The sequence below is a fragment of the Coffea arabica genome, chromosome 1e (assembly GCF_036785885.1).
Source record: "Coffea arabica cultivar ET-39 chromosome 1e, Coffea Arabica ET-39 HiFi, whole genome shotgun sequence".
NCBI classification, from domain to species: Eukaryota; Viridiplantae; Streptophyta; class Magnoliopsida; order Gentianales; family Rubiaceae; genus Coffea; species Coffea arabica.
The window spans coordinates 50,363,423-50,376,742 of record NC_092311.1 but is presented as its reverse complement, the minus strand read 5'-3'; the positions used below and the strand labels follow the sequence as shown (position 1 = coordinate 50,376,742).

Here is a 13,320-nt window from a genome sequence, read left to right as displayed (position 1 = left end):
AGCAACCCTCCCGATTATGCCGGGGGGTTTCCTTTCTTTTCTTCTAATTTGTCTCGTCGGTTCGGGTCATTTTTTTTTTCTCAATTTTGTTTTTTGGGTCTTCAATTTTCTTCCGTTTCGCCTGTCTCCAATCATTGACCCTTGCAAAGGGGAGAAGAAATCAAACATGCCCTCCTACCTCCCCCCCCCCCCCCCCCAAAACAACAAACCCCGCCCCCATACCCAAAAAAAAAAGAAAAAAAAGGAGGGAGAGAAAAAAGTCCTAGTACTAAAATTGCAGAAAACATAACATAAACAACAGGAGTAGTTAGTTGGCCACAAGTAATAAAGGGACAAAACACCTCTAAGCGAATTCTTAGACACTCCGATTAACTAATTTAAAATTCCATCAGCTTCAATTCTGCCATCAACCAGCTGGCCTCCACATATAACTTTCTTAATTTGTTCATCCAAAACTTTTCCCCAACAAAACAATACTAGAATGCACTCTATTTTATTTTATTTTTATTAGGTCCTATACTCGAATATTCTGATTAAATTGTTAAGTCAGATAAAGAAAAGACAAAGCTCTTTTCTTCGGTTGGGAGTAGCACTGGCGACAAGTTATCCCGATTCCCATATAATAATCTCCACATTCTGGTACCTTTATCGTCCTATCGCACATGACACGATACCAAAGTCATGGTTATTTAATTTTGATTAAACTCTCTAAGTGCCGAAAAAAGGAAAATAAAAAAGGTTTGGTTGAATATATGATATTTTTTTTATTACGTGTTTATTAAGTACCTAAATGGTACTTTCTCATGCCAAACAAGACCATTCGAATTATACTAACCAGTACGTTTCTGGTACATGGCAAATCCTAAAATTTAGTTAGGTATTTCGGTACCTAAATACCTAACCTGCGTAGCTTGCGCCTTGCAGAAAGGGGACCTAAAGAGATAAATGGAAAGTTGGAATAGACCGAACCACCACCACCACCGATCCACCGGTTCAGATCGAAGAGACTGAACCACCATCGATCCAAATGGATGCCTACGCATCTACTGTCGAAATTTTCAAAAAAGCCTGAATATTTATAATGCAAATTAAGAGATTTGATCTCTTGATCTACACTCAAACTACTTACATACAAATACTATATGCATTCTACGAAAACTGTCCTACATACATCTGAAATCACCATACGGTATATTCATCAGCTTGGTGGTCCTTTCTCAAATTATGTGTGTAATGTGACAAGACTCGAGAGAGAGAGAGAGAGAGAGAGAGCAATATACATTACATGCTAAGATTGATAGATATGGTTCATCATGGCGCAATTTGTTTAAATTTGAGCAACGAACTACTGCGTGGTCCAGTTGCATGGCATGGCAAAACGCTTAATACTGAAGCCACGTAGTATTCGGAGCTCTGCCAAAATAGGATCTAACAACCTCTTTGCTCCCCGTGCATTTCCCCGGTGGTCCAATTTCCGCGTTTTGCTTAAACAAGTAGATTAGTGCTTAAACCGATTCTTAAGCCGGATAATTTCTGCGTTTGCCTCTTGATATAATACAAGAACGAGACACGTTAAGCAGGTTTAGCATGCGCAGTTGTCATGAATGAGGAACATAGAATTGAATATTTTATGTCCGGTATGCAAAAGGGACCAGGCAAAAATGATTTTCGTCCATCGAAACAATAATGGTATAGTAATCCATGCATGGTTCATTAATAATGTGATCCCGAGGGTCCATTTTGTTGTGCGCATCAATATCAAAGGTACCTTTTCAACTTTTAAACCAACTCTGCAAAATCAAAAAGCAGCATTTACCAATAATAGGATTTCTTTTCTTCTTCTTCTTTTTTGGTTTATTGTTTTCTCTTCCTCGTTTCCCTTGAAGACAAAACCGGAAAGTAGATGAGTTTCAGACATCAACCCCGGTATATGTTGTACAGGTAACGGCCATTTGTGCTCAAGGGCCGAGACCCATTACTCGCTTACTCATTCAAGTAGGGGTCCGGGGCTAGTAAGAAGCTTGTAATTTAGTCTATATCTCCAACAATTCAACAAAGCGACCTAGAATAATGCATAAATTAAGAGATGGGATAACATTTGAATCTCCTTTATTAGGAGATTAATTACCACACTTGAGATGATTCTCAGACATCCACAGCCGTAAGGGGGGAAAGTGTTTTTTTTTTTTTTTTTTTTTTTTTCCAAACAGCGATGTCTACACCTACACTTACTCCTATATACTATGAGTAGATCAGACGAGAGAGCACTCGCTGGGTTTAAGAAGTCAAGAAATCTTGGCATTTAATCCTGACAAGGAGATTTGATCCTCTAATCATCACCTCCAAGAGGGACTTGAGAGGGCCAGGTCCAGTGGTTAAGACTTAAAGAGGTGAAGGGGTTGCAATATCCAGAATCCACTTTCTAGTCTATGCCTACCAAAAGTAAAAAATGCAATTGCAATGACAGGTGTGTGTCGTGCAGTGACAGTTATGCCCAAATGGCCCCCTTATTCAGCATTCAACAACTCAATGCAATCTCTTGTCAGAATGTAACATTCCATAAATTTTTTAAGAAATCAGTTCTCACACGATCACACACAACTGCGCTCTCTCATTACTTTCTGCTCTTTCAGCAGAGCAGTTTGGACACTTTTGGATTCATCTGTTTTTTGTTCCATTGCTGACAGAACCTCAAATCTGGCTTGAGAAGGGACAGGACTGCATTTACATGTGTGAGCTTGTGTCAGTATATAGAACGTGGACTTTTGTCGGATATATAAGTAATTAAATTTTCTAGTAGTAATAACTAATAAGTGCTACAAGCTTACAAGTCGAGGATAACAGGATTTTTTTTTTTTTTTTTGTTAAAACAAGTTACAGATCAGGCATGTTGAACCAGATTTGCTCAAATGCCTTGATGATGAGCTCATGATACTCATCTGAATTTAATGAAAGATAACAAGCAAGAAGCTCTTCTAAATCCTTTGATGCCCGGATATTGTTTTCTACGATCATCTCCATCATCGATTCTCTGAAGTCTTTTTCAGGATCGATGGATGCTTTTACTATTGCAAAGCTCTCTGAGAAGCCCTTCTTCTGCAATGTCTTTGAACGCCTATTACCTGACACGCTCTTTCTGCCTTGACCCTGAATTTTCTTGCTTGCTAGTTTTGGAGAATTAGCCCTCAGCTTTATCCCAGTAGAGTGGGAAACAGATTTCCGCGTTCCAGGGCTGCTTGTTGTTTCTCTTTTTGCCTTGACAGTTTCCTCCCTGACAGTTTTGCTAGAAACTGAACCATGACGGGCTGCCGATTCCCTTTCCAATTTAGGCGAGTTCCTAAACTTGGCTGCTTTTTCTAATGCATCGTCGAATTTTGCAGGCTTTGTCAGAATTGGAGGGAGGTCCTCCAGCTCTGGCATTTTGTCAAATGCATCTAGCTTCTCAATTTTCCTAGTGTAGGATTTTGCATTCACATCAATAATGATATCAGTAGCCGAAGAACTGAATCCACAGCTGCAAGAACTAGACCTTGATGCCAGTCCATTGGGCGATTCAGGTGCATCAATGACATCGGACTCGAACACTGAGGATGGAGATCTCAGGAAGTCCGGCTCAACAGAACTATCAGTGGAAGAATCAAACAAGTCTCTGACCAAGGCTTGTTCAGGCTTCAGCCAGACTGAAGTTACCGAGGAGGCATGACAATTACAATGATCATCAGAGGCGAAAGAGGTCGTATTCATCCGTCTTGGAGAAGGTCTATAAACAGTCTTTCTTCTTGTTCTTCTCTTTGATGATCTTCTTGGTGGATCAGGGAAGTGAAGATGATCAGAGCCTTTTGGTAATGTGCTTCCATGGCGAAATTGGTGGCTGCCTTTTGTGCTGAAATCTGAGCTGTAGTAGTAAGATTGTCTTGGCTGAGAGAGGTAGTAGGGCGATTTCTGAGAGGGGGCTTTAGTACTGGTTGAGGATGACTTTTTCTTGGCAGGAGGATGAGAAGCAGCCCTGCTTCTGCTGCTCATATCTCTGAGCTTGTAAAACCAGGCATTTGGCATCATATCCGACAATCTAAATCTGTAATTCCCCATTATAACAATAAAGCTTTTCTTTCTTTCTTTCTCTCACTCCCTCTTTGGCTCTCTACCTGGTAAGCACGAAAGCTAAATAAACAGATGGAGATACAATGAGAAGTTCTATAGTGAAAAGCCTGGGAAAATAAAGCGTCCTCTATGGTAGCATTAAAATAAAGATGGGGACCCAATATGGACTGACAGCAAGTGGAGCAAGAGGCCAGGTTTTCTAAATTGCCTGCCTTCAATCATCACAAGCGGCGCAATCTTTTTTTATTTTTCCTGTCTGTTGATCCTATGCTAAATTAACTAAAACTTGATACTGTTTCTCCATCTCTAAAGCAAATATTATAGTTTTATTCCAACCGTGTGGCTTCAGAATCTATAATATGCCTGCTGTTGCTGTGGCTTATAGGATAAAAGATCAACCTGGGACTCCTCAATTCTGTGGCATTGTAGTTTTTGTTATCTGGCCACTAATCAGCTGCCATTTCACATGATTTTTTGGCATCTTAATCAAAAGATATTCCCATATGGCTCCTAATTTTTTTTTTCTGCTTAGTGGTATTCCAACCTTTGGATCAGACTAATCTCCTAAAATTATGTAGAGCCTTGTCCAAGGATATATAGCGAGGTAGCACGCGGAGGTCAGTCATGAAACCTGCTGATAACTATCATCAAACGATATGAAATCAATCGGACTACCCACGGAACTATATGACTCCTAATTACTCTACTTAAAAACGATAAAAGAAAAGAAGTGAGGTCAACAGCAAAAAAGGCCCGTGTCTCCACAAAGTGCAATTATCCAAAATTCCATATGCCCCAGAAAATGATGGCATGCAGAACCTTTCAACTGTATAGAGTTGATCCACACGCGTGCAGTGCTAGACCCTTTTAATTCATTTTAGGATGCCTGCACAGAATCACAGTCCACAGATGCATCAGAACCTTTGTTGAAGGAAAAAATAATGCCAAGAATAAAGGCAGGCAAAATTACACCTGTTTCAGTTCAAACTTTAGTATATGCAGCGGAAGACATCTGCAGTATTTATTTGGACCTTTGGATAAGAAATTATGTTAATGCGGTTAGTCATCCAGTAGAACAGCACAAAAATGTACCGTAATCACTAATCCCAACTGAATACTACATTTTGATTTCTTCGAACATGGGTTTCACTTTTCAGGCACTTCAAAATTTGGTAGAAGTATCTTCCATTATGAAACCAAAGATCGTTGGAACTTGTAATCTAGTGTTTGGTTTTCCCCCCCTTCTATTTTGAGTGGGATGCATCTTGGCCTAACTTGACTGCAGGAGCAAGAAACCTATATCGTGCTGCTCTTCTTGGTTTCTCCGACCCATCACCATCACGGCTTAGACACATGGACAACCCCGGACCAGCCTAGCTCTGACCCCAGTAACTTGGGTCAAAGATAATTCTTTTCCTTAATAAGTTAGAACAACTTTTGAATATTATTCATCTATTTCGAGCAAAAAAATTATTATTCATCTAAAAATAATAGTAAATGCAAAATTTACAACTCTAGACATGTGGAAATGCAAATTCAGTTGCGGCATAAGAATTCGGTGGGGATGCTATTTGGTCAGAACCCCATTCAGTCCGCCTAATATAATTGATTTTTTTTTTTTTTTTTTTTTTTTGCGGGGGTAGGAAACTCGAAGAAAACACCGATCGAGAGTTTATAGCTAACAGCTTCAATTTAAAAGAACACAGGGACTGTTTCTGGATAGCAAATCATTTATATTTTAAGCAAATTTATCTGATTACATTATAAACATATTTTTTTTCAGTTATCTTTTTATTTCATATATATTATATTAAAAAAATCATAAATATTTTGTAAAAAGATTATCTCAGATTATCGCCTATTCAAAGTTCAAACACACTCACTGTATCGCCGTAGCTGCTGAATTCACGTACTTGAGAGTTTTCCGATGATTTAATTGACAACGCATGATTGATTTGGTCCATCCCAAACCATGTGTCAATCGGAGAACCGTCCCAACTCCCAAAAATGAATGACACGTCCATTTCAGCTAAACTCAGGTTGAGGCCCGTTTGCATGTTTGCATGGCAGACCATCAATCCAATTAAGACACCCTACGGCCCAATCCAAAATCTCTGCTGCCTATGGTCTTGGACCGAATAAACTGGACCACGTCTGATTTAACAGTAGTGATCTAATTGCAGCCAGACCCAAAAGATAAATAAGTAAATAAATTTATGTAACCCTTGAGCGATTTTCACCGCAAAACCTTCTTTCATTTTCTCTTATGAAGCCCACGAGAGATTCGAGAAAATTTAGCAGAAAATTGGCGATGGATTTGACCTAATTGCTGATTCCTTCCCCCCCCCCCTCCCCCTGCGCGATTTTTCTCCTTCCCAGTGAATTCTCTCTCCATTTCTCACAATGCAAAGTATGATTATTTTAAATTTAACTAATTATAACGCTTGCCACTATTCCAAAGGAATGGAGGATGGAATGATCGGGTAACTGAAGATAACAGTGTTGAGAGTCCAATACTACCACAAAGAAATGTGACTTCAACATTACCGGCTCTGCGAATAAAATTTGGGCCAATTGAGTGGATCGCGATTACTGTGGGCCTCTCAATGGGTTGTGCTGCCTAGCTCAAACCCAATAGGAGCTATCAGCCATCACGGTCACTTAGTCTCCGGCGAGACGTGACTTCCACTTCTCCAGTAGCATCTGCCAACCACCACTAGCACCAACATGGCAAACACCTCCCACGCGATATATAATGCCACCACCGTTCTTGCCAGCGTTCCCCGTATTCCTTAGGCACCAATCGCCAAAAATAGTACCAATACCTAAACCTTCATCATAGCAAACGGCAGAAAACATACACTAACAACTGCTATCACTTTATTTCCATTCCTTCCCTTCATCGACACGCTGTCCTCCTTGAAAATCATTATTATTATTATTAAGTGATGAAGGTGAGAAATCCAAGTCCCTTCAAATGCAAGCTTTTCAATCCATGCAAAAAGTTGCTACATTTCTTTAAGCTTAGACTTGGGAAGCCCCTCTTTATAAGAGCCCTTCAGTTTCGTCGTTCCAAATATCCTCCCAGAAAGCCAAGAAAGCGAGTCCTTTCCATTTTTGATTGCCTAATGCCATCAAGAGACATGGATCGAGTCCTGGAGCTCAAGAGCTTTTCAGATGCTGGCCACAGCAGAGCACCATTTCCCTCGCCTCTCACGCCTGCTTCCGTGAAGATGAGGGCAGCCATTGAAGAGGTAGTTTCTGGGGAGGAAGAGGTGGAGGATGCGTGCAGAAGCTTCGAGAACCACTTGGTTGACATGATTGTTGATGAGGGGAAAATGAGAGATCTCATGGATGTAGAAGAGCTGCTCCATTGCTGGAATAATCTCAAGAGCCCTGTTTTCATTGACTTGGTATGCAGATTCTATGGAGAGTTATGCAGAGATCTGTTTTCCAACAGTCCCCAACAGAGTGCCATTGCTTCAAAGACGCTCCTACACTAGGCTCAGTACCATTTCCAGCAGCAATGTCTGTCTTCTTCAAGTTTCTGTGCTAATTATTCAATATTCGGATTGACACAATAAACCATCCTTCTAAAAATCACACATTTTTCGTTTGTAGCTCATCATTCTAAGTAAGCATGAGGCAGCAAGAACAAATTAATGCAATTGTCTGTAAGTGAATCTATTCAATAACATGGACTCGAGAAGTTTTAAGGAACAGCAGGCACTTGAGGTTGCATACAAGTCCATTGAAAGAGGGCTCCTCGATACGCTGAAGATGAACCCCAGAATTCCACGAACTAATCTGGAAGCTAAGCTACGTCTTTTCGTCAGGCCTCCAATTGCCTTCAATTATCCAAGCACTTAAAATTTAAGCAGTGAAATAATCAATTGAAGTCTGCGCTGCTTTGAGTATTATCATGTCTCAGCTCATTAGACCAGAAACGCTTTGCCGTGACGGGTGCTTCTGCACCCAAAAGTCAGCAAACCACTAACAATAGCATGCTCAGACATCCGTTGACTTACATGTGGATTCCACTTGGATTCTTGTTAGCTTCCACCAAAGGTTGGGGAAGTGACCCTACTTTTAAGGGGAATCCACAAGATGGATCATCCAAGGGCAATAACGAGGCAAGGTACAAAACGAAAGAGGTATGTATGAATGTAATCCCAGTGTTGGAACTTATATAAATGTTGTCCATAGAGAAAACAAATGCATTCAACCAACCTTATTTAGTATAAATACTTTCGAGTTTCGAGTACAGGGCAAGACGAGCCACTATGCAGAACAGGTTATAAGTTTTAATACAGCATCTAACTGCTGAATACACCACCCACTCAGCCAGTTAATCTAAAGTTCTTCTAGTTGTGTATCTTTTAAGCGTCGAACTGGTTCCCTTCCCACTGTGACACTTCAAAACAGACAACCAAAAGACCGCATTAGCGAGACAGATGCCATCCACATGGCTTCTCAATTTATCATTAACACCCCGGAAATGTACCAAGCTAAATTCACATACAGCAGTATTTTGGAGAAGATACCTCAACTAAGCATTTATCAATCAAACAGCAACTAAATTAGCTATGAATTTGCTCGCCACTATCTATAAAGGAGGCGGCAAAGATCAACGCAAACGTATTCAACAGAGAAGATATAATAGATGGCATGCCTAAAAAGATACATATTTAGGTTGTTACATAAGAACCAAAATTTTACAGCAGCGAGATAATTAATAGTGTAATCATAGCACCAGTTACATCACCACAGCCAGAGAAAGATAAGCATATAGATTTATATATTGTAATTAACTGCACTATTCTAAATTGTCTTACTTTACCAGAAAGCGCAAACACCTCTTCCCTATCAAGTAACATTTGAGGACCTCACTTTAGAAAGATAGACTTGAGACCTTATCAAAGTGTCACCGATTCTAAACCCAGGCAAGATCATAAACTCAACTTTAAACCTCTTATCTCCACGACTGACCATGAATGCATCATCCTTCAACTCCTCTACACATTCCATGTAACTGCCTGAGAAATCACTTCCTCGATCAACATAAAAAATCTCAACTTTTGGAATTGTTGCACTGTAAGTTCCTTGCAGGATCCAAACCCATCTTGCCATTCTGACAAATGCTCTGTAGAATGGTGTATATGGATGCAATCCATTCGTTACAAATGTTCTATGGTCAGTGTTACCGAAAAAGGATGTTTCCATCCACGGATGAATTAACAATAGGTACTTTTTTCTGCAAAATTTTGCAAACTCAGATTGTGGGTCCTCAATTAGAACATTAATTGGGTCATCAAGTGTCATTATTCTCTCTGTATCGCATGACTGGGACGAGAACCCATGAAACATTCTCCGGGCAATGTAAGCTTCGAATGCATACTTCTTGTGGGACCTCTTGGCATACACAACCTTATTTTCTATAGCATTTGCAGCGTGGTCTAAATCCCAACCCGAAACTTTCATTAAGGCAATCAATGGCTTAGCAAAATCGTGAGTTGCCTTTGAAACTGCTTTCACAATCTCCTCAAAGGAAGAAACATTCACAGTCTTTATACACTCCATTCCTCGTTTCTTAAATTCCTCACTCAACCTCTTGTTTTCCAACTTCAAATCCTCAAGCTCTCGATGCAGATTAACCACCTTAGCCTCCTTAGTTTTGACTTCAGACTTCAATTTCTCCAAAAGCCGCTCTTGAACTTGGATTTCTGCAAGCAAAAGAGCCAAGCAAGCAGAAACAGAATTCACTTCCCTCAACTGCTTTTCCTTAAAAGCTCGCTTAATCGCGCAGAGTGTTTCAAGTTGAGAGACCACAACTTCATCAGCTGCAACAATTTTATCAGGGTCATAAGGAATATGAGCTTCTTGAAGCTTAATATAAGCTAACTTTACAGTTGAAACTGTATCAAACAACTTGCAAATCTCCAAATGCCCACATTCACATCCTACACTCCCCTCGTCAACCAGATGGATCTTCTCATTATCACGCTCGGCCTCCGCAGAGAGACCACTGCTGGTTTCCTCTCCTAAAAATGCCACCTTTTTACCACCATCACTGCACTGGTTTTCGGCAGTAAAGACCCCAATGGACATGAACTTGCAAACTCTCGCAAATCTGGAAACAATGTCTGAAATATTCGAAGGGGTATTGGACGGTTTAGCAGCTGCACATTCCATCATCCCCTCATAATATGCTTCCAAACCCATTTTTTTAAAAAAAAAATCTGATTCCAAGAAACCAGACCAATGGGAAAGTGGGATTTCAGGAAGGAAGGAAAAGCATGATTCCCTCTGAAATTAGCCTTAAACAAATGGCCCAAAACAAATAAAGGTTCAAACTTCAATTCAGTAACAAGAAAAAATAATGCCAGTAGTATTAGTAAGATTCTCAACAAGTTAAAAGAAAAAAAAAAGAGTTAAATTAACAGCAAACAAGACATCTAGGTCTTCATAGATTTGTAACTTCACAAGCAAGTTAAAATAGAAAGATTCGTTAGCTTTACTACGAGGCTATTCAACCAAGAAATCAAATAGTAGCAAAAAGAATATGCAGATTGGGAAAAGATAAAAAAAAGATAAAAGCTTTGAAAGAAACAAAAGGAAACGACAAAATCTTACTGCGAAAACGCAATAACAAAAATCCACCAACTTTTACTGTTAACAAGCTCCAAAAAACCGAAGTGGCTTTATTCGTTGCTTGAGGGGCTGGGAAGTCACGGCGAAGAGAATCAATGGGATGGAAAAGAGGTTAAAAGGGAAAGAGAGGAGGCATTTTGATGATGGAAAAGGCCGTGGGAATAGAGACAGCAGTGAGGTTGCAGCTTTATTTGATTCAAGATGGTGGACAGCTGGGGTTCTGACACTTTGGGAGCAGGGACGACGTCCTGTGGTACCTAAACGGTTGGGTCGAGAGTCGAGACAATACTAAAGAAGTTGAGGAGAAGAGGGTGATTGGAGAAGCTCGAGCCTAGAGAGAGTTTCGAGTTTGGGTACTACGGCTATACTTTTTCTCTGCAGAGAAACCAGCGAGTGGGAAAGGGAAAGGGAAAGGGGCAAAGAGCTTAGAAGGGAAGAGAAGCTATGCCCAAGCTTTCAAGTGTCAGTCAAGGGCGGGACGACAGAGAGAGCAGTATGTTGTGTTTCTTTGAAGGTTCGTTTGGTTAGACTAAATTGAGCTCATTTGAATTGCTATTTTCTAAATTTTTTAAGTGTATATTATACTCCTGATTTGATGAATGTGAAATAAAAAAATAATAAAAAAATATATGTATGATAAATGTAAAAAAAATTTATGTAAAACGTGCAACAAACATCACAGACTACTTTTTCGGATTAAAAAAAAAAAAAAGAAACAAAGAGAGAGTGAATGGGCAGAAGTTTTCATTTCTAACTTGTAAAGTTCTGTAACCTTTAAATCAGACTAGCAGTAACTCGACTCATCGTATTCAGCCAGCCAGCCCAAAATTGGAAGCTTCAATCCCGCATTCGTATTCGGCTCTTTCTTTCAATTCTTTGGTCTTGGCCGAATTCTTCAGAAGAAAAGCGTATTCATGATTCATGTCACTGGCTTATGTATCCCAACATTTTCATTTCCATATTATTATTGGAATCCTTAACGAAGGCAGAGTTTTGAACACTTTGGTTTGTTTCTCTGATTTTAATGATCCATGCTGAGAAATTAGACGACAGGCAAACGACAAGGATTCATGTACGTTAGGCAATTCTGAGAGAGAGAGAGAGAGACAGAGAGAAGAAGAAGAACAATGGGTGATTTCTTGCCCATTTCTTGAATATATATAAACTTGCGAATATAAACAACATAACTTTAAGGAACGAAAATTTGTTCTTTTGGACTTGTAAGATTTAAGCACTGCTATTGGTTCTTTAAACTGTTACTATAAACAACAAATGAAGCGAAAATCGAAGACTAGACCATAATTTAAAATTTTAAAAATAAAGTAATTGGTAGACAGTAGACTGTCAAAGATTTATGTATTTGAGATAAAAAAAAGGGTAAAAAACAAAAAATTCCTCCACGACAAATCTAATATACAAAACAATTTCACGTAATTTCAAAACGTACAACGCAATATCTCATGGTTTGAATTAAATCGTAAAGATGACAAAATCTGTTAAATTTAACAGAAATGGACGAAATAACAAAAATGCCCTGATATAATTAAGCAAAAGACAGTTCAACAAAATCATTTGCTTTATTCTCTAGAGAGAGAGAGAATTGAGGGTTAAGGGGTAGAACAGGTATATTTGATAAAAATTAGATATAAATTTTTTTTTAGGTTCCAATAAGTCATTTCCGTTAAGTTTAACGGATTCAGTCACCTTTACAATTTAGTTCAAAGCATGAGGTATCATATTGTACGTTTCGAAACCACGGGAGGTTTTTCTGTATATTAAATTTACTACGAGGAGTTTTTTATTATTTTTACCCTAAAAAAATGATTAGAACACGTTTGGATTGTTATTTTTAAAATTTTTTTATAAAAAATAATATACTAAAATAATGTGATATACATTAGATAAAAAGGTAAATAAAAAATAGTGTAATTTTTTTGGTTGAGATAAGGGTATACCGACCAATACAGGCTCAGACTAGCCAGAATAACACATACTAATTTTTGGGTCCTGGATGGGCTCTCTGAAGTTTACGTAACTAGGCTAACATCATTCTGGAGGTCCAACTCTTTCTATGGTAAGTTGGATCACAGCTGTTAATATGGCACAGTTTGCCAGGTTATTCACGGAGGGTTGTCCAAATTCAACTTAGCCCAAACGAGTCGAGTGAAATTGGAGTCATCCTCCTGCTCATCCTTCCTTGGGCCCGTCTCTTTTTTTGATCCTTCGACAAGGCAAGGCGGTCACTGCTATCATTTCCATTGAGTACGCTAGGGGCGCGGGGAATGTGCACGCAAGTGGTGGCACAGATTACACTTGGAGAACAAATGCATAATGTATTGATTTTTGTTTTAATTTCCTTTTTTTTTTTAAGTAAGAGAGGAATAAGATTTAAGAAATGAGAAGAGAATGATGGATTTTAATTTTGAACCTCAGAATCTCTAATTTATTGATTCGATTAGTAAAGACAAATCATTTCTTGACAAAAAGATTGATATTAAGACTATGTCAGAAGATAATTTATAAGTATTCCTATAACCGACCGATGATTGATTGCTAGTGATGGTGATC

General features: G+C 39.0%; 3 protein-coding genes across 3 annotated transcripts; 1 reads left to right on the top strand and 2 right to left on the bottom strand.

Moving 5' to 3' along the window:
• Positions 1 to 2,747: 2,747 nt before the first annotated feature.
• On the bottom strand, positions 2,748 to 4,265 carry LOC113712088 (transcription repressor OFP3-like). Its single transcript, XM_027235379.2, has one exon. It carries the CDS (start codon positions 4,087 to 4,089, stop codon positions 2,875 to 2,877), a length of 1,215 nt encoding a protein of 404 aa, XP_027091180.1. The 5' UTR covers positions 4,090 to 4,265; the 3' UTR covers positions 2,748 to 2,874.
• A 2,398-nt stretch (positions 4,266 to 6,663) lies between these two features.
• LOC113712079 (transcription repressor OFP17) lies at positions 6,664 to 7,823 on the top strand. Its single transcript, XM_027235370.2, has one exon. It carries the CDS (start codon positions 7,050 to 7,052, stop codon positions 7,602 to 7,604), a length of 555 nt encoding a protein of 184 aa, XP_027091171.1. The 5' UTR covers positions 6,664 to 7,049; the 3' UTR covers positions 7,605 to 7,823.
• Positions 7,824 to 8,967: 1,144 nt separating this feature from the next.
• Positions 8,968 to 10,323, bottom strand: LOC140019761 (protein GRAVITROPIC IN THE LIGHT 1-like). The gene has a single exon (XM_072071544.1). The coding sequence runs from the start codon at positions 10,321 to 10,323 to the stop codon at positions 8,968 to 8,970; it is 1,356 nt and encodes a 451-aa protein (XP_071927645.1).
• Positions 10,324 to 13,320: the final 2,997 nt, after the last annotated feature.

Bases quoted from the DNA above. Each gene is read 5' to 3' on its own strand.
- LOC113712088 (XM_027235379.2), bottom strand. From the start codon at position 4,089: ATGGGGAATTACAGATTTAGATTGTCGGATATGATGCCAAATGCCTGG.
- LOC113712079 (XM_027235370.2), top strand. From the start codon at position 7,050: ATGAAGGTGAGAAATCCAAGTCCCTTCAAATGCAAGCTTTTCAATCCA.
- LOC140019761 (XM_072071544.1), bottom strand. From the start codon at position 10,323: ATGGGTTTGGAAGCATATTATGAGGGGATGATGGAATGTGCAGCTGCT.